The 23,699-nt window shown below is 32.4% G+C and overlaps 1 protein-coding gene and 1 long non-coding RNA gene across 3 annotated transcripts in view; one reads left to right on the forward strand and one right to left on the reverse strand.

Moving 5' to 3' along the window:
• LOC122330615 lies at window positions 1-22,774 on the reverse strand. The gene is made up of 3 exons (XR_006248043.1): window positions 22,313-22,774; window positions 21,171-21,317; window positions 1-221 (listed from the first exon to the last, which is right to left on the reverse strand). It is a non-coding gene; the product is annotated as an uncharacterized LOC122330615 (long non-coding RNA).
• Window positions 21,266-23,699, forward strand: part of shisal1b (shisa like 1b) — an 18,641-nt gene continuing 16,207 nt past the window's right edge. For both annotated transcript variants that reach the window (XM_043227771.1, XM_043227770.1), the window contains exon 1: window positions 21,266-21,402. In XM_043227771.1, the coding sequence (XP_043083706.1) occupies window positions 21,336-21,402 (67 nt within the window). In that variant the 5' untranslated portion in view covers window positions 21,266-21,335. The remainder of the gene's footprint in view (window positions 21,403-23,699) is intronic.

Below are 23,699 nucleotides of genomic sequence, written 5' to 3' on the forward strand. Positions count from 1 at the left end.
GCCGACTGCTGTTTTTGATAAAGAAGGAGAGCAGCTAGTATTTCTCTGATGTGGGAAACAGCTGGCTCTGTTTAACACTGCTGAGAAGGAAGAGAGGTTTCATTTGTGTTTGATGCGAGGTGGATTCTTTTCCATAAAGTTACAGCAGAGCGGCTGTGTGTTCGGTCCGTCTGTCGCTCGCCAGGTGTCTTTCGCTTCACTTTTGATTACAACTTTCGGATCTGATGAGAGAACAAAAACATATGAGTGCGTTTAATGCAAAAGAAGCGGAACAGGTTTGGGTCAGTGTTTTCTTCCTTACTAAAAGGTATGACTGTATCGCCATGGTCTTTTATGATCTTTTGGACATTTTACTATGGTAATGCCATGATTTTAGGTACATCATCATGGAAACAGAACTGGTAAAGTGATGTTATAGTACTTCATTTTTGCATGTTATACAATGAAAACAACCCTTTATAAAGTAATGCGGGCATTGGATGTTGCAATCCTTTATGTACTATGGTATTTATACTGTAAGTACCAGCACCGTGGATACTAATTATGCGTTTTCAGATGTGATGATACCAATGATACAATGAGAATGACAAATAATAATATTACGGCACAGAAACATATTATCGTCCACAAATTATATAAACCATATATCATGGTATTTGCATGCACACCTTCGAGAATGTACCATGGTAATACTGGTACTTTGGACACTTAAATTTCATAAGGTCCTTGTTATTTTTCACAGTATATAAATATAATAATTATTTAGGATAAACATCAATATAAGCAATAACAATAAAATATACATGGCATTATATTTTAACAAAAATAAATATACAAATATACATATATCTAGAAATAAAAATATAAAGCAGATAAAATATTAATACATCAAAATATTAATATTTTAAATTCACACATATACATATATATAAATATATATATATATATATATATATATATATATATATATATATATATACACACACACACACACACACACACACACATATATACATATATATAATTTTCAACCCCCCCCTTTTTTTCAAAAGTTATGGCAGTAACACAGCAGTATTTTGTGAACAAATACTAATTGTACAATACATGAACATGGTAATCTTGGTGTTATTAAATGAACCATGGTAGCATCACATTAAATCAAATAACTCATTGAGTTATTTTGAAGCTTAAAGGTATTTCAGAATTACGCTCAACTGGCAGCAGAGTGAAGCTGGTAACTTAGAAACAGGCATGTCTGAGTGCTCACACACACACACACACTCGCACACAAGGGGGATGGGGGCGGTGGGTGTCCTCCATGGAAATAAAAGAAGAATTTCTATGTGTTCCACCACGGTGGTGTGTGAGAAGCGGTAATGATGGTCTTTACAGGAGAAGTGTGTGTGTGTGTGTGTGTTTCCTTGCTTGCTTGCATGTGCAAATGTGCATGAAAAAACAAAAGAACACAGTGTATTAGCAGAATAAATCGTGTTGCTGAGCGGAACGGTGCAATCAGTCCATGAGAGCTTGTGTTCATTACTGCTCAAAGCAGGAGGTTTGAGCGTTCCTGAAGATCCTCATTCAGACAGAAACGGTTTGATGAATTATTAATCACATATTTGAGCATTTACATCAATAAAAGATGAAAACAGGCCGAAAACAAACATCATAGTACTCCGATCCCACCGCCCGCTCAATAAATGATCCATAAACCTGCCAACATTTTATGTACATACCATGTCTGCGCGTGAATGCTAATCTGGAATTGAAGTTGCTTTCTCGAATAAATTCTGTGATGTAATTAGTACTGAAGTTTTCATCAACTTCCCAGCATGCTGATGGACGCCAAATTATTACCTTTTAATTAAGGACAAAACAACACAGTGGGTGTCCCCACACACACACACACACACACACACATATAGGGGGACACGCTAATAGATTCAGATCACACAAGCCTCATAAATATATTGGCAACAGGTGTAATGTCAATCTGATCAATGTGACAGTTCAGATTCTCATCCTGCACACCATTTTTCGTGATGTTTTTAGCATGAAATATTAAGCAATAATGCATCACAAAAAGATAATATCCTGTGCATTTAACTGAATTTGAATAGAATAGGAATCTGCATTAAAAAAAAAAACATTTACAATATATTTTATTTAGAAACATTTAAATATCATGGTGTATATATATATATATATATATATATATATATATATATATATATATATGTAAATACTTAGCATTACAAGAAATTGAATAAGAAACATAGTATATGAATAAGACACACAAATACACACACACACACACATATATATATATATACACATATATACATATACATATATATATATATATATATATATATATATATATATATATATGTATATACACATATACATATATATATACATATATATATATATATATATATATATATATATATATATATATATATATATATATATATATATATATATATACATATATACATATATATATACATATATATATATATATATACATATATATATATATATATATATATATATATATATATATATATATATATATATATATATATATATATATATATATATATATACACACACATACACATATATACACACACATATACATTTTTTTTTTTTTCATTATTTCATATTTCACAATAGCCATATAAAGCTATTTGCACAATACAAGTAGGGGAAGATCTTTTAAAAGAAAAAAAAAAAGAAAGATATACATAAATATACTCACCAGCCACTTTATTAGGTACACCTGTCCAACTGCTCGTTAACGCAAAGTCAATGCATTTAGGCATGTAGACATGGTCAAGACGATCTGCTGCAGTTCAAACCGAGCATCAGAAGGGGGAAGGAAAGGTGATTTAAGTGACTTTGGCATGGTTGTTGGTGCCAGACGGGCTGGTCTGAGTACTTCAGAAACTGCCGATCTACTGAAATTTCACGCACAACCATCTCTAGGGTTTACATAGAATGGTCCGAAAAAGAGAAAATATCCAGTGAGCAGTGGTTTTGTGGGCGCAAATGCCTTGTTGATGCCAGAGGTCAAAGGTGAATGGCCAGACTGGTTCAAGCTGATAGAAAGGCAACAGTAACTCAAATAACCACTCGTTACAACCGAGGTATGCAGAAAAGCATCTCTGAATGCACAACACGTCCAACTTTGAGGCGGATGGGCTCAGTTTCCTGTCAGCTAAGAACAAGAAACTGAGGCTACAATTCGCACAGGCTAAGCAAATTTGGACAATAGAAGATTGGAAAAATGTTGTCAGTCTCAATTTCTGCTGCAACATTCGGATGGTAGGATCAGAATTTGACGTCAACAACATGAAAGCATGGATCCATCCTGCCTTGTATCAACGGTTCAGGCTGGTGGTGGGGGATATTTGGGCCCAATAGTACCAACTGAGCATTGTGTTGACACCACAGCCTGCCCGAGTATTGTTGCTGACCATGTCCATCCCTTTATGACCACAGTGTACCCATCTTCTGATGGCTACTTCCAGCAGGATAACGCGACTTGTCAAAGCTCAAATCATCTCAGACTGGTTTCTTGAACATGACAATGAGTTCACTGTACTCAAATGGCCTCAACAGTCACCGGATCTCAATCCAATCACCTTTGGGATGTGATGGAACGGGAGATTCGCATTATGGATGTGCAGCCGACAAATCTGCAGCAACTGCGTGATGCTATCATGTCAATATGGTCCAAAATCTCTCAGGAATGTTTCCAGTACCTTGTTGAATATATGCTATGAAGGATTAAAGCAGTTCTGAAGGCAAAAAAGGGTTCAACCTGGTACTAGTAAGGTGTACCTAATAAAGCGGCAAGTGAGTATATATATATATATATATATATATATATATATATATATATATATATATATATATATATATATATATATATATATATATATATATATGTATGTATATGTATACACACACACACATACAAACACACACTGCCCTCCAAAATTTGCAAACGCCCTAGAAAAGTGTGGTATTGGGGTACAGTCCAGTTCCTCCCATAGCAGCTCTGTATATATATATTATGTAATCAACATGAAAATTATTATTGCTGATCCTCAATGATAATATCAAGTTACTTTAATGTACAGTATTTGCACGAAAAAAAAAGGTAGGATTTATGCTGACATCATTCATCATTCATCATTCTTTCTTCAGCTAAGCTCAGTTGCTGTCCATTTAGCAGATGATTTCATCATCCCAGGAGACGTACCGGACACTAAGTGCAGGGGTGGTCCCTCTGGACATGTCCCAGGGTTAAGAGCTCAGAGAGGCGATTAACTCAACTCTTAAAGTTTCTCTACTAGTGCTTTGCAACCACTTCAGGTACATAAAAAATATCTTTAATGAAATAAGCATTTTCAAGGACCCTTGAGGCAGATAAAATAAAGAAACATATATATATATATATATATATATATATATATATATATATATATATATATATATATATATATATATATATATATAACTTATTACATTTAAATTATTATAATATATTAAAATACATTTAAAATCAATATATATATATATATATATATATATATATATATATATATATATATATATATATATATATATATATATATATGTATATATTGATTTTAAATGTATTTTAATATATTATAATAATTTAAATTATATATATACATATACACATATATATACATACATATACATATACACATACATATATATATACACATACACATACATATATATACACATACATATATATACACATACACATATATATACACATACACACATATATACATATACACATATATATATATATATATATATATATATATATATATATATACACAATTACTAACACTAACATGAATACATATACAATATAATGTATTATATATAAATATATATATATATATATATATATATATATATATATATATATATATATATATAATAAATATAATTATTATAAGAAATGAGAAACATTTTTAAATATGCTACGAAATTAATATTATTTTATTTTTGTATTTGTAAAATAAAATAAATGAAAAAATTTAATCAGTGTAATGAGCCAAATTTATAAGAGCTCATACAGCCAAAATGTACAAATTCAGGACTGAATAGATGACATCATCAAGGACCTAACGGAATGTTCTGTTCCATTTAGAATCCAAAGCTTTGGCTCTAATAGCCAAAGACATATGACTTAAATAAATAACAAACACACACATACAGAAGCCCGGCAGTCAATCTCTCATGCCCATTACTGTCAAAAGACCAAGTCTGGGGGTGGACACCAGTCAACGTTTCAGCCAATCAAAACAGCTTAAGTACAACATCATTCAAAGCCACTGAGCTATCACTGTTTCCATAGTCTAAACTAGACCCTCTGGAGTCAAATGTATTTTCCAGAGAGAGAACAAATCTATTGCTATAGTTGATTAGCAGAGATGAGAGGATTTAAGTTGGAGTGTCTTCTGCATTTCAGCATGATCTTCCAGACTGACATTTCTCTTGACCTACAGCGCCAGCACCTATTACGATTTATGAATCATTAATGATGCACAAAAAGCCCTGAAGTGCTTCATTCTGAATATGCATTAGAAAGCCATTAGATGCCATTCATATCATCATAATTTCACCTGTCATGTATTTCTCTACACTCCTCTTAAACTATCAGCATCCATTATGTCGAAGTCCACAGAGATGGTTTTCAGATCAGATATCCTGGCTCCTGCTGTATGTCACATTATCTTGATTACCGGCAACAGAAACATGTTTTCAGCTGCACAATCGAGCCAGGAAATTGATTTGCATCAACATTTCAGCTCCCTCATCTCGCAAACACGATTTCCTGTAACTTTTCTAAAAGCGAGAAGCTCTGTTGTAATGGTTGTTTGTCTCTGACGGCGGTTTCTAGAAATAAAGGTCTGAATTATTTCCCAGAAGCGCGTACACTTGACCACTTATGGTTCGGCTTCCTACTAAAAGCACTGTTGATGCATTATGGGAAATCGCTAATAGTCATCCTTCCATTTGCAAGACCCTTAATTATAATGTTGTGGCTAATTGTTTCCTCTCTGATGGGCGGTGACGGACAACACAAAGACCTCAGAGCGGTTTATCATCAGAACGACGGCCAGAAACATATTATTATCCTCCAGCAGACCTGAGTTCAGCGTGGAGATCACAGATTTAGTGCATACACGTCAAGACCCATGTCATTACAGAAATATTCTAGCTGGCTTTTACTGAAGATTATTTGACCACATAGCAACAACTGCCTTTCCTCGAAACTAGCTAGTAACACCTTGGCAACAACTTGAGTCTCTGTGATCGCAAAACTCAAAATAAAAAGTGTAAACACATTCAAAAGCAAATATGTTCTGCATATTAATAGCGGCTCGCTGATGGCAGCAGTTTGTACTATTAGTTTGCACACTTTTAAACACCAGAACACCCTAGAAACTACAGAAATCAGCTAGTAGCACCATGGTAACCAATATAAAACTTTAACTATCATATAATTCTAGAAAGCACCTAGTGACAACCACCAGAAAACCATAGGAACCACCTAGTAACACCTTAGTAACCACCTAGAAAAACTGTAGAAACCGTGAAGCAACACCTTGGTAACCACCAGAACACCTAAAACATCATGCATAACCACAGAATACTCTAAAATGCTAGAAACCGCCAAATAACCAACCAGAAGACTCTACAAACCACAGACCAACTCCGTGACCTAGAAAACCAAACACCCGAAACACTATTTAAACCACACAAAATAGAAACCAGAAACCAGACAGACATTCTGAATTCTAGAAGCAGACTAATTTCCACTAACCAGAAAATCTAAAATACCATAAAAAAACATTCAAAACTTTTAGTAACAGCCTGGCAACCAACTAAAACACTCTATAAACTTCTTAGTAACAGTTACCAATTAGACAGACACTCTAGAACTACAAGAACACTGTGTAAACCACCCAAAATACCCTTAAAGCCACCAAGCAACACCTTGAAAAACACCAAACACAGCTCAAGACATTTACTGTACATGCATAATACATCTGGCCTACCTTTATTTTATCATGTTCTTAAGGGTCTATTTAGCCAACTGATGAGTTTTTTAAACATAAAAATACAAGTTTGGATAACATAGGGGTGAAAAATGATTACAAAATCTTCATTTCTGGAGAGGAGATCCCACATTAAAGTAAATCTTTAATAGACCTGCTCTCTTTAATATGATTTAGAATAGATTACAGTACCCTGAAAACAATCGAGAGTGCAACTGTAGCCTTGCTGGAATAATTAAAGCCATATAAAGGGCTGAAACAACAGTTTCTATGGAAATAGCCAAGACATATCAACAAACACACAACATGTGTGGTGCAGTTGTTCAGAGTGCCCTAGACTCGATTAAAGATGCACAAATTCAATTTAAGAGTCACACGCCATCTAATCTGTGTTCATTACACATGCACACTTAATTATTTGACTCCCGCATTCGGTTTCTAACCCCTCCGTCACAAAGACCTGCTCTCCAGAGCATCTCTGCTCAATGATGGGTTAACATCCCCGAGTCATTACTGAATTAGAGAGGGGAGATGAGGGTTATCCACACTATCACAAGCCTTGTTAACACGGGGTGAATAATCGGTTTTTAATGCATAGCCATTAATAGCTGTGAATGGTGTGTACACACATAAACACTGAGGGGGGAAGGAACTGTGCCCGCAGAATGTGCCGTTTATTTGCACAAATTTGCTTTTATTGCCCAATTCACAAATGCAATGGCACTACAACATTATTTGATCAATTAATGCTGCCACGATTGCTAGAGGAATGTATATAAACATCTCTTTAAAGTAAAATTGAGTTAAAAACTGTGTATGTTTAATAAATAAGGGCCAATCTTTAATAAGACTAATTTACTTAAATGGGAGTTTGTGATAAAAAAAAAAAAAAAAATTTAAATTAAAATTAAAAATTATGATTTGTGCTGTTATGGCTGATTTTGCACCATTATCAAGAAATAAATTAATAAGAAAACAAATAAATAAGCCAAATAAATGCAAATAAGTAAATGAACGAATTAATCAATAAATAAATAAACAAATAAAACAAACATGCAAAAAGATAAGCAAATAAAACTATGCAAATAAATATGCAACTATGCAAAGAAATGTAAACTTATAGTAAATAAGCAAATAAATTAGTACACAAACATAATTAAACAAACAACATTTTTTTTGCAAAAAGCAATTAAGCAATTAAATGAGCAAACAAATAAAACCAAATAAAGAAAGAAATAAACTACTGAACATGCAAATATCAAAAACGCAAATAGAACAAAACAAAAACAAAAAAGAAACAGACAACCAAATAAACAAGCTGTGAAATTGCTAATAATAATTTTAAAAATTATCTAAAAAAATTATCAATTCAAACGGAAAAGAAGCAAATAAATTAGGAAACAAACTAACTAAATAAATATAAAAAACATAAGAAAACAAAATAATAAATAAATAGCAAAAAGCAAATAAGCAGATACAACTAGGAAACAAACAAGAACAAATAAAAAACCAAAAACAACCAAGCAAAATTAATAACTAAAATAAAATAAGCAATCAAATAAATAACTAACCAAAACAAATAATCTTAATAAATAGCAAAAAGCTAACACATATGCAAACAAACAAGTATAAACATTATTTTATTTGCACTGAAATAATCCATAAAGAGTAGAGTAGACTACATGGGGAGCTTGACCCAAAATAATTATTTTTATTATTTTCTTTTTACAACAATGAAGTGAAACTCAGGTCAAATATCATCCCAGCAGTGCCTGTCCAGCTGTGTGTCACTAGGTCACAGTTATTTAGAGCCGCAGTCAGGAAATGCAGCAACTAAACAAACCAAACAAACAGAAGCGGACACGACCGCAGCCGGGGGCAAAGCTACACACAGCTTCAAATAAGCAGAGTGGGTCCATCATATCTGTGATCCCCTGAGCCTTGCTGTCTCGTTCGGTTTTTGTGTGTGTGATGACTGTTAGATAGACTGAGCTCGTCTGAGTCCCCCGTTGAGACCAAAGCAGAAGCACCGTCACGGGCGCTGTTAAACTTAAACTACTTTTAGTTTTAGAATGAAAACAGGCTTCTTTCGGAAGAAAAGACGGTTTCTTTTAAAAGAGCAGTTTACCGGTTCCAGAAAAGCGTCTAGCTTCTAGAACATTCCTTATAATGGAAGCCTTGAAAGTAAGAACACTGTGATAAAATGGTTAAAATACGCACAAAGTTTGGCAGGTATATCCAGAATTGGGTAAAGAAATTATTTTAATTTATTAGGATATATACATACATATAAAAACGTATACATACATTAATGCTGTCAAATGATTGATCGTCATGTTGCTGTATGTGTACTGTGTATATTTATTATGTCTATATAAATACAAACATGTACTATATATACTATATGTGTAGTATATACAAACATGGGCACTATGTATTTATATAATAAATATACACAGAACACAAACACACATACATTAAGCAAACAAAAACTTTTATTTTGTATACGATTAATCATTTGGCAGCACTACTATATAATATATACCGTTTTTTCCTTACAATTCAGACTTTTCCTTCTGTTAAAAATGTAATTACGACCATTTGTCTAACTTTCTTCCTCATAATTGCTCAAAATGAGTTCACATCGGTTTCATAATTCAGTTACGAGTTAGAATCTTGCAATTCGGACAAAACGTCTGTTAACCTATTATTATTTATTTATTTAATAATTGAAGCAGTTATTCTACATTTGAAAAGTATGTCACAATATTACTTTTTAATGCGTGTTCACCAAACTAATTCAGCCTTGGTAAGCAGAAGAGATTTATTTCTTTACAAAAGTCTTATCTTCCCAAACCCTTTGCACAGTTTGTCTGTAAAGTCCCTTTAGCACCGCGAAATGAATAAAGCGTATAAAACAAAGAGCATAAAAAGTTAGTTAGTTAGTTCCTACTGCACTTGGCATTTTCTTACTAAGATACTCAGTTCTCTGAGTCTGGGTTGGGAACACAGAATCCTCTTACAGGAGCAGATAATAGCCTGTGTTTTCTCTCACAGCGAGCTCTGTCTGCCTGGCTCTGGAGGAAGTGCTATATGACGCCGCTCCTGTATTATGGTGGGGAATAATTTGTTCTCTTGGATCCCCGTCATGTAATAAATTCCACCTATTAAACGCAGCTGGCTCTCGTCAGATATCTCCCCACTGTACGACTGCTTCTGTCAACTGTTACAGAATGACGCAGAAGATATTCTGGGTTTAATTCTAGAGCATGGATGGGGAGCGAATAAAGTAAATATGAAATAAATAAGCAAAAAAAACAACAACAAACAAACAAAAAAAAAACAAGAATAAAGCAAAGAAAATAAAGCAAAGAAAATGCAAAAATAAATAAGGAATCAAAATAAACAAAAAAACAGCAAATAATAAGCAAAAAAAGAGAAAATATTGGTGTTATTGTTCTGAAATACGTTTTGTAACAAAAAACATGCAAATGTTGAATAAACTGCCGCAAACTAAACTCTAACCAAATTATTTTATAATCATGTAAGAACCTTACCTAATTTAATATATGAAAACGATTAACAAAAAAAAAAGGCAATTACATCAATACTGTTATAAATTAAAATAAATAAATTAAAATAAATTAAAAAGCTAACAAATTAGCAATTAAAGAGCAAATAAAAGTAAATATGTAAAATGTAAAATGCATGAAATAACACAAAAAAAAACATGCAACTGTTGAATTCACTACTACAAACTATAGCTAATTAAACCCAAATTTTAAATAAAATGTGAAATTTAATACAAATTTGAACAGATTTCAAAGTTTTAACAAGATAGCAACACAAAACACTGTTTTATAAGTACTCAGAGCTGTCCAAACCTTTAGGTTCAGTGGAAAACATAAAAATCTGACCTGAAACTCAGACGCTAATGCTTGCAAAGCAGGTATTATTCATGCATTTATTTTACTGCGGCAGAAACAAACTTCAGTTCTCAGGGGGTGACGGTCAGATATCAGTGGCGTTAAACCAAATGTGTTGTTATTCAGGTTACGAAAGCTCTGACTAAAAACCTAATGAGCTACTTTCTGTCTGTATACAGCATCCTAAACCGAACCTCCTAGGTGACCAATTTGGGACACTACATAGGAGGCAACTCTGTGCCTCATCTGACATATCATACAAATCAACTAGAGTTTATTATGTTGCTACGCTTCTGACAACATTTAAATGTGCCGAAAATATATGGAATATTGTGCAAAATAATATTAACTATTTATTTAAATTATTATTAATTATTAACCATTATAGGGTGACAAGTAGTTGTTGTTTTTTTTAGATAAACCATCATTACTTTAAAGCCAGGATGTTGTGTTTTGAATGCAAACAGTAGCTGTTTACTCTAAAGGCGGCGGTAAACACGACTAACAAGACACGACTCCATCCGTCCTCACTGGCAGATGAATTCTCACCACAGACACAAAAAATAAACATCCACTCATCATTTGCTCATCCTCATGTCATGTATTTTTCGGTGGAACCCAAAAGATGATATTTCTAAAAACACTTACTTTCATTGAAAAGAACATAAAAAAATGCAACACTAAAAAGACAATCTTTTATGATCTACACATTTATTCACCCTCAGACAACCTAAGATGGAGCCGACACGTTATTTATCCTCATTTTTAGCTAATTAAAGTCATTAAAAAAATTTCATTGGGTTCATTATAGTGAAACATTTACCTGAACACGAGCGACATACGGTAACGGGATTGAAACCACAAAATGAAATGCAACCAAATACACCACTGACATACATGCATACTGACAAACAGATGGAATTTTAATTAGCATATTTAAAATGAATTTAAACCTCTTTTGAGCCACATCGACTGATATTGGCCCTGGCTGGCGGGGATTCAAACCTGCAACTGCATGCTAAAAAGAGATCCGATCCGCAGCCTGAAATAATCAGAGACACGCTGTGCTGTTGCTTTGATGAGCCCTATAATGATGAGGTGCGTCTGTCTGCCTGACATCCATGATAAAGACACTGAACGAGTGACTCTCTCAAAATGACTCCTTCCTGAATCAAATACAGACACAGGATTACATGCAGAGACATTAAAAATTAAGACAAAAATAGATCAGGAGACGTGTGTGACCATATAGTTGTTTTCGACCCATAGCAGTTTGAAAGAAAGAAAGAAAAAGTAAGCAAGGAAATAGGGAATATAAAAAGTGTATAAAAGCAGGCAAATAGTAAATAAGCAAATATATAAGCAAATTATTTAAAAAAACTATGCCAAATATAAACCAAATATAAATACAATGTAAATTCAATTCAAAATAAGTATAAATATAAAAAAATAAAACAAATAAATAAATAAATAAATAAATATGAAAATAAACAAAAGTAAATGGTTTATTTTTATTAGGTAAAAAAAATAACAACAACAACAAAAATACAGCTGACACAAAAACACACAAAAAAACAAAAAAAGCAAATAAACTTCATTTGCAAATAGGAAAATCTGTAAATAAGAACATAAAAAGCAAATATGCAAATAAACAAAGAAACAAAAAAGAAAGAAGGCAAATATGGAAATAAGCAAATAATAAGCGAATAAACAGAAGACAATAAGGCAATTAAATAAATATGTGACACGTGCAAAATCAGATTTGACCAGATTTCAACCTTTGAACCAGGTGTAATTTCTATACTGCTGTACAAAACGTGTGCCAATGAATTAGACCGTCCTCTTTCCCCTAACTCCGCCTCCCACAGACACTCCAATGTCATCAAACCCCGTCACTCAAAATGATTGACAGGCAAAGAGCGCAACACAGTCTAAACAGCATCCCACGGTCAGATTTTCAGCTATTTACAGAGCCTCGGGCAGAGACAGAGACTGCCGGGACATCTCAGGCCGCCTATTTCAGTCATTTTATCAACGTTATTCCGTTTTAAAAACTTTAAGACATGCCAAGCACCAACTGCGAGTGAAAAATAGCTCTGGTGAGTAAATAAAACTTGGTGACCAGCTGGCTAGTCATGCACAGACAGACTTTTGACTAAAGGCAGGCCTTCATCCTGCCAGAAACCACCCACATGGACAGGAACCGATCACCTGCTTTATTGCAATTTAAAATAACTATTTACTTTTTTAATATATTCTAAAAGGTAACTCAGTTCTGTGATGCAAAGCTGAATTTTCAGCATCATTTCTCCAGTCTTCAGAAATCACTGTAATGTACTGACCACAATATTCGCAAACGGTCACAGAAAACACTGAAGAAATCGGTCCATAAACACTGACTATTTCACAGCCACTAAAAGCATACAGTTCTGTTCAGGAAATCATCTCAAAATTGTCTCTGAAAGGCAAAATTCCCCCGTGCACCTGTTGAAGATTGTCATCCTGGGATCTGATTGGGGCTTTTCACAAGCACTTTCTAGTTTTCTGTGCAATATAGATCAGACGAGACTGTGGGCGGTTCGTGGGCATGCGATCCGAGGCTGAGAGTAGCTGGCTGTTAACGTTTTTTTTAGGAATTGCAACATAATATATGGTTCAAATTGCAACAGAAAAACAATAGTCTAAGCCTTGCTGTTTTTTATCCGACAAGAGTGAGTCAAATCAAAGCGATGCACGAGGCCTACTAAAGCTTAGTGTCTGTCAGCTGCCTCTAATGCATCTTTATGAGCTTTTTGCCTTTATGAGACAGAGATAGAACAGGAAAATATATAGAGAAGAAAATGTTATAGTAGCAAATTGACATTTTGGCGAGGCGCTGGTTAGTATGTGATGCAATAACCTGTATTGTTTATAAGTATGCAAGAACACAGAAAAATTAAAGATGTGCACAAATGTATATTGTCATAACTGTCTATTTGCATATGCCTTGCATATTTCAGTTAGTTTAGCGTTCAACTGAGCCTGATCAAACAGATTTACACACACACACACACAGAGACAAAATATGCATCTCAACAGTCAAATACATTCATCCATCTTATCTTTGCATAGAAAATCCATTGGAAAACCATGCAAAAAGGAAGTTGCCAACTTTTCTATAAGGTTTTCATTGTGATTATTTGAAGTAGGCCTAAATGCAGTTCCAAGGGAATCAAAAAATATATTTTATGTTCATGGCTGGTATATTAAATCTATTGATTTTGAAAGCTAGTTAGTTTAGGTTTTGAATTTTTTTTTTTTTTTTTTTAAATGTAGCAAAATATAAATATTAATACAAAACACACACACACACACACACACACATATATATATATATATATGTATATGTATATGTGTATATATATATATATATATATGTGTATGTATATATATATATATATATATATGTGTATGTATATATATATATATATATATATATATATACACACATATACATATATATATACACATATACATATATATATACATATATATATATATACACATACATATATATATATATATATATATATATATATATATATATATATATATACACATATACACATATATATACATATACATACAAATGTATGTATAGGCTACAGGTGTAGGTGATTAGAATTCAGGTGACTGATCATGTGGCTTTGGCAGATGTGACAGTGTGATTATTTATATATATATATATATATATATATATATATATATATATATATATATATATATATATATATATATATATATATATATATATATATATATATATATATATATATATATATATATATATATATATATATATATATATATATATATATATATATATATATATAAATAATCACACTGTCACATCTGCCAAAGCCGTCATGATCAGTCACCTGAATTCTAATCACCTGCACCTGTAGCCCCTCATCAGCCTCCCTATATCACCAGCTCACTCCTTTCCCTCGTCGGCTGATCTCAAGGTTACATATCTCTAGCTCTGATCATCACTCTGATCTATCTGCCCATCTGCCCATTCAGTCTGCCTGCCTGAAGGACTTGCAGTCACGACGAACATCCTGAAAGGAAAGAACTCTTATGTTTACCATAACGAAGTTTCGATTATGCAATCTGCTTCCGCTTTGTGTTCATTATATACGGCTTGTAGCCGCACCTTACTTCTGTTTATTAAAACTCACCTTATGCTTGACTTCGGTGTTTGCCTCCTTGATCAGAGTGTGACATATACATATATATATATATATATACATATATATATATACATATTTCAGTAACTTTCAGTAACTCTTAATAAAACTATTAAAATTGTTACTGATGTTTTTTCCAACATAAAATCTACATGCAAATTATCTAAAAATAATACAAAATACTATAAACTATTCAAATGACAAAAGCACACAAGGAACTCAAAAAAACTAAAATTAAAAGTAAAACTGAAAAAAAATATATATAAAAAAAAAATATATATATATATATATATATATATATATATATATATATATATATATATATATATATATATATATATATATATATATATAATTTATTTATTTTTTATTTTATTTTATTTTTACTAAAATAACACTGACACAACCTACTTCAATTACCTCTTTTATGGAAAAAGTTTTTTTTTGCTCTGGTCACACAGTTATTGCTTATTTCTGAGTATGTTTCTCCATCACTGGGAAAAACTCTGAACTAGAGAGAGAGATAAAGAAAAGAGAAGTATCATATCTCCCCAGTTAAAGTGAATGATTGCTCTGAGCTCTCCTCTGACTGACACTCGCCCAAGACAGGCTGTGATTTGCTTCTAGGCAGTGCTGGAAATTGAGAAAGCCAGCCAAAGACTGTATGCTAATAGAGGCGCTTTATGATAATTCAGGCCCTGCATGCTAATCATGAAGCTCCGTGCAGACGTGACATTTGGTCCCGCTCACAAATAGAGGGCAAATATACCAAACAGGACAGTGACACGAATGTCAGCGACTCTGATTAAGTCCCACCCCATCAGCCAGAGTCAGCGGTGCTTCATTCAGGTTTATTTAACGCTAGATCAAAAGAACAAAACATGTTGCGTATTTCAGGTCTACAGCACATGTCGGGCTAGAAAGACAGCTAAGCTGGTTTGAATTGGTTTTTGCCTGAAAAAATGGTCATCAAAGAGGCATCAAAGATTTCTACTGGTCAAATGTGATGGTCTTAGGCTGATTTTGGCCACCTGACCGTGACTGTGTTGGGCAAACCAGCCTAAACTAGCTGAAGATTCATGCTGATGTTTCTTAACAAGATGCCTGCATGGAGTGGGTGGGTGTTTCACTTACTTCTGCAGGTTTATTTTGGTGTTTAGTACAGCGTGGTGTTGTGGTTAGTCAACAGCTTATGATAACATGAGCCGAAAATGCTTTTTTTGTGATGAGCATTGGTTGGTAAATCAAGAAACGCTTCAATGCTATAGGAGGGTTAAGAAAGCTAAATCTCACAGCACAGTAATTATTATATATTTAGAAGCTGTCCTAAATCACATGAAATTATCTTTAGAGAACACAAAGAAGCTGTAATAGAGGAGGAAGAGGGAGGAACTGACCGGTTTTAGAGCCGGAAAACAGGAAAAATGGAAATCAGAGGGAATACCTCATTTGTTCACAGGAAAAGCACACACATACGCTCAAGACCAAAAAATCAGTGTTTCCAAAAATAAATACATTATATATCTATATATCTATATATATATATATATATATATATATATATATATATAGATATATAGCTATATAAGCTAGGTAAAATGCCTTAAAGAATTCAATAATAATAACTATTCACATATATATGTAAAACTAAAACATTTTATTAAGAATAAAGAATAATACATTTTTAATACAGACTATTAAATATGTTAAAACGATATTACAAAACTATTAGAATTTTTTTTTAAATGTGTGATAATTATTACATAATAAACAAATTATTAAAAAGCTATTCAAAAATAGAATTTAAAAACCATTAAAAAAATAAAATACATTTTGAATTTAATATGTTAATAAATATTCCAATAGATAGATATATAACATATATATATATATATATATATATATATATATAATGTAAATGTATATACAAAAAGTAAATATTTTTAAAATATATAGTGTATGTGTGTGTATTTATATATACATAAATACATAATGTACACAGTACAGTTACATATATTATGTAAACAAAAACGTTTATTTTAGATGAGAATATCACTTGACACTAATTATATATATATATATATATATATATATATATATATATATATATATATATATATATATATATATATATATATATATAAGATAGATAGATAGATAGATAGATAGATAGATAGATAGATAGATAGATAGATCTTACACCCAACAGGGAATAATCTTGAATTATATATGGAAAATATGACCTTCTGCATACCGGATATCTTCTGAGACACAGTTACTACCAGAGGAATAGGAACAATAGTTAGTTATGATGAATTCTGTAGAAAAGGAGAAATGTCACATTCTGACACTCAACACCAAATTAAAATGCTAAAAATATTACATGACGTTCTTGCCTTGTTCTCGCTCGCTTCGTAATCAACAGAAAGCCGCGGTGAGCCTCTCGGCACAAATGTTCTCATAAAGACAGCTGACATACTCAGAAGCGCAGTCTAATATTTCATGTTAACATTTCAACTCTGCCGCCGAGATAAAAGCTGCTAAATCAAGCGTATTATTAGCCGCTGTACTTTATTACTTCCTTTATTAATGATTTAAGAGATGATTAGCATGTTCCTTTTAAACGCTATAATCATTTCTGGGGCAAATATCCATTCAGTTAACTAAGACGAAAGCTGAAAATCTGAAAGTTTTTCAATTTCCTGACATTTCTGTATAATATACTTCTCTGACTTGATGTTAAACATTTTTTTTTGTCTTAAATCTTAGCTTTGTTCACAATCTTTGTTATTATTGATTACATTTATTTCTCTCTTTTTTCACCTTACTTCAATGCTAACATCAATCGTTTTCAATTTGGAATAAATAAAGTATGTCTTGATGAATTGTGCTCAAAGTTCGCAAACATTTATTAAAGAAACAGTTACCCAATACACACAGATGCCTTCGAATCAAGGTGTAAACAAGATATCTGTGTATACTGTTGCTGACACAGAACAGTATACATTGCTTACGCTTGTGATACTCTCCGAAATGGTGCTATAGAGACATAGAGGAGACAAAATTGTTGAATAAAGTCGTTATTTTAGTTTTTGTGAGCAAAGAGCTTTCTCGTAGCTTTAAAACATTACATTTGAACATCTGATGTCACATGGTTTATTTTAGCAATCTCCTTGCTATGTTTTCTGAAAAAGCAGCAGAGAGCATCTTTTGTTGCTATAGCAACAGCTGCATCAATAGCCTAGCATGGTGTGCTGAAATGTCAAGAAAACGTAAAAAGTTGGCTCTTATGTTGGCTTCTGAAGTCAATGGGGAAGAAAATGTTGATTCCCTTGTGCTCCGAGACTAGTACGATCAGTTTATCTTTTGGCAGCTTCTCCATTTTTTCTTAATGTTATGGAAACAACAGATTTTTGGGTTTAACTATAACTATCTCTTTAAGAAAGTAGATTACATGTGATTAATAAATTAAAAGTATTACAAAAAGACTAATAATTTTAATAATGCGTTTTGAAAAAATATTTTGCACAACAATAAAACATTTGACATTCATTTAACAAAAAAGCACAAGAGATGTGGTTAAAACAAAAATAAAATACAACAAAACTATTGAATTTCTACTGAAATAATAAAGCTACTGCATTTGCTACTATTTATCTGCTAAATAAACAACTGTAAATTTTACTGCACATCTTATTTTAAGATTGTGAATTTATATACGTATATATTATATTTTTCTTCTGTTTTATATGTGAATTGTGCACAATAAAACCTAGGACATTCCTTAAAAACCAAAATAAATAATGAAATGAACATTTAATCACAAAAGCAGCAAAACTACTACTACTACTTCTACTATTTAACTGCATAATTAGTGACTTTAAATGGTGGTTTGCATGTTATTTAATGAATGATTAGATTTTTATTGTCTTATTTATAGATTTCAAATATCTTGAATTACAAAGTACATCAAATTAAACGGGGAGAAAAGAGTTAGCTATTTTTATTATCTTTTCAACTGCTCGAATCCAATCACTGCCCACTATTAAATTCATAAAATTCGATTGAGTCTTCATTAAAGAAACATACCACTTACAAAAAAATTTAAATTAATTAAAAATAAATAAATAAAAATAAAAATCACTCTTTAGTTGCTTTTAAGCAGGATGCTAATGGTCTAATTAGATTCAATGATCTATGCTAAGCTATGCTAAAAGTACTCTGCCAGACCCGGAGATCGACTGAATAAATTCAAAAACGATAAAACGGTTTAACCATAGGGGAATTGGAAAATTGGCCTATTAAAAAAAAAAAATCCTTTAAATATAGTCACTTAAATTTCATCCAGTGCATTATGACTAATGAAACGAACACAAACTCTGCATGTAGAAGATGATATGGTGTTATCAGACTGCTGGGGAATCCCACTCCACTTCAACTGACTGAGATCAAGAGCAGAAACTCACACAAGTCTCCATTCATCTTCCCCAACAACTCAACTATCAGATGTATACTGTTTTCCAAACTAAACCCAACAACACCTCGTCTTCCATGCACATATTCCTCAGATCCGCCCTCGACCACAAAACAACACGATGCGCAGACAACAAGGAAGAGCATGAATCTGGGAAAAGCAAAACAAAGACGGAAAGAACAAATGCGTCTGGGTTTTGACTTGAGTTTCCTTCTCCTACAGAGCATCACAATCAGCCCAAATGAGATGAAATTACCAAACAGTTGCAAAAATAAACATTATATCCATCACCAGCCCGAAATAAACAATCCCAGCATGCATATTAACAGCAGTGATTCAACTTAAAACACTTCTAAAATCAAAACACACTGCAATTTTTTTATTATTTTTTTTTTTTAATGGAAACTCTTTATGGATTACAGCAGTTATTACCATGGTACAGTTATGTTGTTGTTATGATTTTAAAAATATTACGATATTACCTAATTTTCTTCTATTAAGTAATGGAACACAGATATTCTGTTCACCACTATCCAAAAGACATTTCTGAAGAAAACATGATTTCAGTCTTTCTACTTCATGTTCTTCATGTTTAACCTTTGTGCAACAGTATGGACATTTTTCTCAATTTTAGTTTATACATTATTTTGCCTGTGTTAATGCTAACTGCATACATTTTGGCTCAGTTGTGTATTTTTATTGGAACTTTAGTATTTCACCCTCATTTCCTAAATTTCTTAAATCTATTTAACACTAGGTACAAAAATAGTTCCTCTCGGTGCCTTTTGGACAAAAAAGTCCTCACTGAAACCCATTAAAACTGCTATTTTTAAGGGCAGTGCTGTTTAACTGCAAAATTATGCAATTTTTGTTAATGTGCTTTCATTCTGTTGACAAGGCCTTAATGTCTACATTTTTTACTATTTTTACCAGATGGTGCCATTTTTTCAGGTTTGGACTTATATGAAGCAAATACTCACTTTATTCCTGTTTTCTGCCTCTGCATATTATAAAGAAAACTGGAGAGATAATGCAGCTATAATTGCATGGGTGTGTTTGTATGGATGTCAGAGTGTGGTTTTTACGTGTGTCATAAAAAATTGCCTCTGTCCATGTAATATTTGAGAGACAAACTGTACTGTAAGTTGTGTATTTTGTTGACATCTAATGTATAACAAACAAAATTGTGCTGAAAGCTCATTTTTTGAGATATCAACCTCTAATTTGAACAAACCTTATTTACATTTATTGATGCAAAACAGTTAATTCAACATACTACTATTGGTGAAATTTACTAACAATTTCAGGGTTTTTATGGGGTTTTTTTGGTAAGTCTTGACAAAGCAGATTGAAAATGAACTGGGTAAAAATGTGAACCTCCAAGAGTAGATTTGAACTGAAGAAAGACAGATCTTACCATACAGATGTCTCGGCGCGATCATAACACCTGCACTCTTCTGCTACAGGTGTGCTGGCAAACTGTCGCAGTCATGAACAGAAGCTGGAGATAAAGATGAAATCTGGAAGCAGCTGAAGCTGTCAGGCTTCATGTCTCCATCCTCCCCTGAGGGAGGACAAGAAGATGAGTGTCACCAATCATCACTGCTTCAACATCCTGACCATCATCTTCCTCGTTCTATCTACTACAGGTAAGACGACGTGGGCAGATGGTTTGGTTGGACTTAACATACGCAACGGTGGTTCATTATATACCTGCTGTCTGAATTCTGCTGATACAAGCAAACAGAGAAAGTCACAGAAATATCAAAAACGGACCGTTTTTGGGCTTGTAAATGATTCATACTGTAAATATAAACGGCATATGTGTAAATATGCACAAATATATTATTGCCACATTTTTAATGATTTGATTTGCTTTATTTGTATCATTATCTGATAATACATTTATTCACCTAATTTTTTTAAACAATGGTCAAAATATGATTTTTACTAGATGCAAATTGACATGTATTAAAAAAAGGGAAAAATGGATAAATTCACATTTTCATTTGTGATGATTTTAATTAGAAAAATATTAACTTTTATTTGGAAAAGGCTTAATTAAATTCATAGGTGCAAACTGGCAGATGATTTTAACAAAAATGTATTTATTTAAAATATTTAAAGTAAATATTAACATTTTATTATATAGTTTGGTTTGAGTTGGTTTAAATGTTTGTATACTGTAAAGAGTACATATATTACTTAAATCATTGGATAGTATTTTAATTGATACTTATTTGTACTGTGTATATTTATGTTTATATATAAAAAAACATATTTAAGAAAAATATATTACATTTGTATATTAAATGTAAACACCTGTAAATGATTGCAAAATATATACTGTATGAGTATGTATTTATATATACATAATAAATATACACAGCACACACATGCATATTACGTACTCAAAAACTTACATCATCATGAAAAAATGATGAAGACATATTTCAAGACAGATTTAAAGTCAGTTGAAACCCATTCGTTTCAATAAAAATCAACCCGTAGAACATAAAGGTGCCTGTAGATGAAGAATCATCCTCTTATCAGATTTACCGCTCTCATACGGCCTTTCTTTTCCCAGAATCTCTGAGCTGTCCAATTAGTTTCGTCCATTGTCCATCTGTGTCTCACTGTGAGTTCTGCCTCCGCTGGGACACTGAAGCCTCCATAACACTGATCGGGTGTGAGATTGTGTGAGATTACAGGTCATAGAGCTGGATCAAATTGAAAAACCTCTTTAATTATTAAAGACAAGCGTGATTCATTCACTCTGCAGCAGAGTTTAAAGCCTTGGACAGCAATGAGAAAATCAACCCGAAACATATTTATCATGGCATTAAAAATATCAAAGACAAGACATCATGTAATCCTTAAAAGTCTTTTAATGTCATCTAATGATTCTGGTTTTAATGATCTAATGATGCCGGATTTATATTTATTTTGTTATATGAACTACTGTTGATCTGAATTACTTTCTGTGAAAAAAGGCCAAAAATGAATGGTAGTCATTATTTTTTGTTCAAAAATAAAAAAAAATACACTTTAATTAAAAAATGTTTAAGAACAATAAAACATTTTAAATAAAGACGTGTAAAGCTGTATTAAATGTTTAAATTGTTTTGATGCTTAAAAATATAGTTTTGTCTTTCATACACACACACACCTATATACAGAATTACTGTATATCTGTACATCCATCTTTTAAAAATCATGTTTTTTAATCAGACATTTACTAGAACTTCACATGCACTTGAAATGTTAACTTACTTTAAGACCTTAAGAACAGTCGCTTTTAATATGCAGTGAATTTTATTACAAAGTGAAGTATAATGTTTACTGCTTTTTACCTTGTATCAAACATACCTGTATTACTGCTGTGCTTACCTCCTCGGGCAAACACGACTTCTGTTTGCAAACATTTATTTGGCGTCAGGCTAAAATATGAGTTTGTATAACTTGCAATCAAACTTTGATTACCAAAACATTGTTTGGAAATGTTCATTATGTAATACACAGAAAGCGTTTAGTACTTATGCTTCTTAAGACCCCCGGCTCTTTGTGTTGACTTCCTTTAGTTCAAGATTTTATTAAACCACCTCAATAAAAAAAAAAAAAAAAAAAAAAAAAAAAAGCATAATTTGGACCCAGTCTAAATGAGTTTTGAAGCTCTAGCTCTAGTTACTTTCTCCTTTTGTCAATTAAACTAATCGGGCTGAGTCAAGCTAAAGTATATTTTCATGTACAGTAAGTCTTCCTGAAGAAGTGCAGATTTATCATGAAGACATGAAGGTTTTGTTTAGTATGTCTGCTCTCTCAGAGATTGAGATTCAAAACAAGTACATGTGGTGCTGCAGTCTTATGTGACGTCTGCTGGTTCTGTTTGAGTTGTTCAGGGTGAATCGTGTCAACACGGGTTAGTCGCTCAGACCTCGCTGTCACT

Source organism: Puntigrus tetrazona, chromosome 25, assembly GCF_018831695.1.
Source record: "Puntigrus tetrazona isolate hp1 chromosome 25, ASM1883169v1, whole genome shotgun sequence".
Classification (NCBI taxonomy): domain Eukaryota; kingdom Metazoa; phylum Chordata; class Actinopteri; order Cypriniformes; family Cyprinidae; genus Puntigrus; species Puntigrus tetrazona.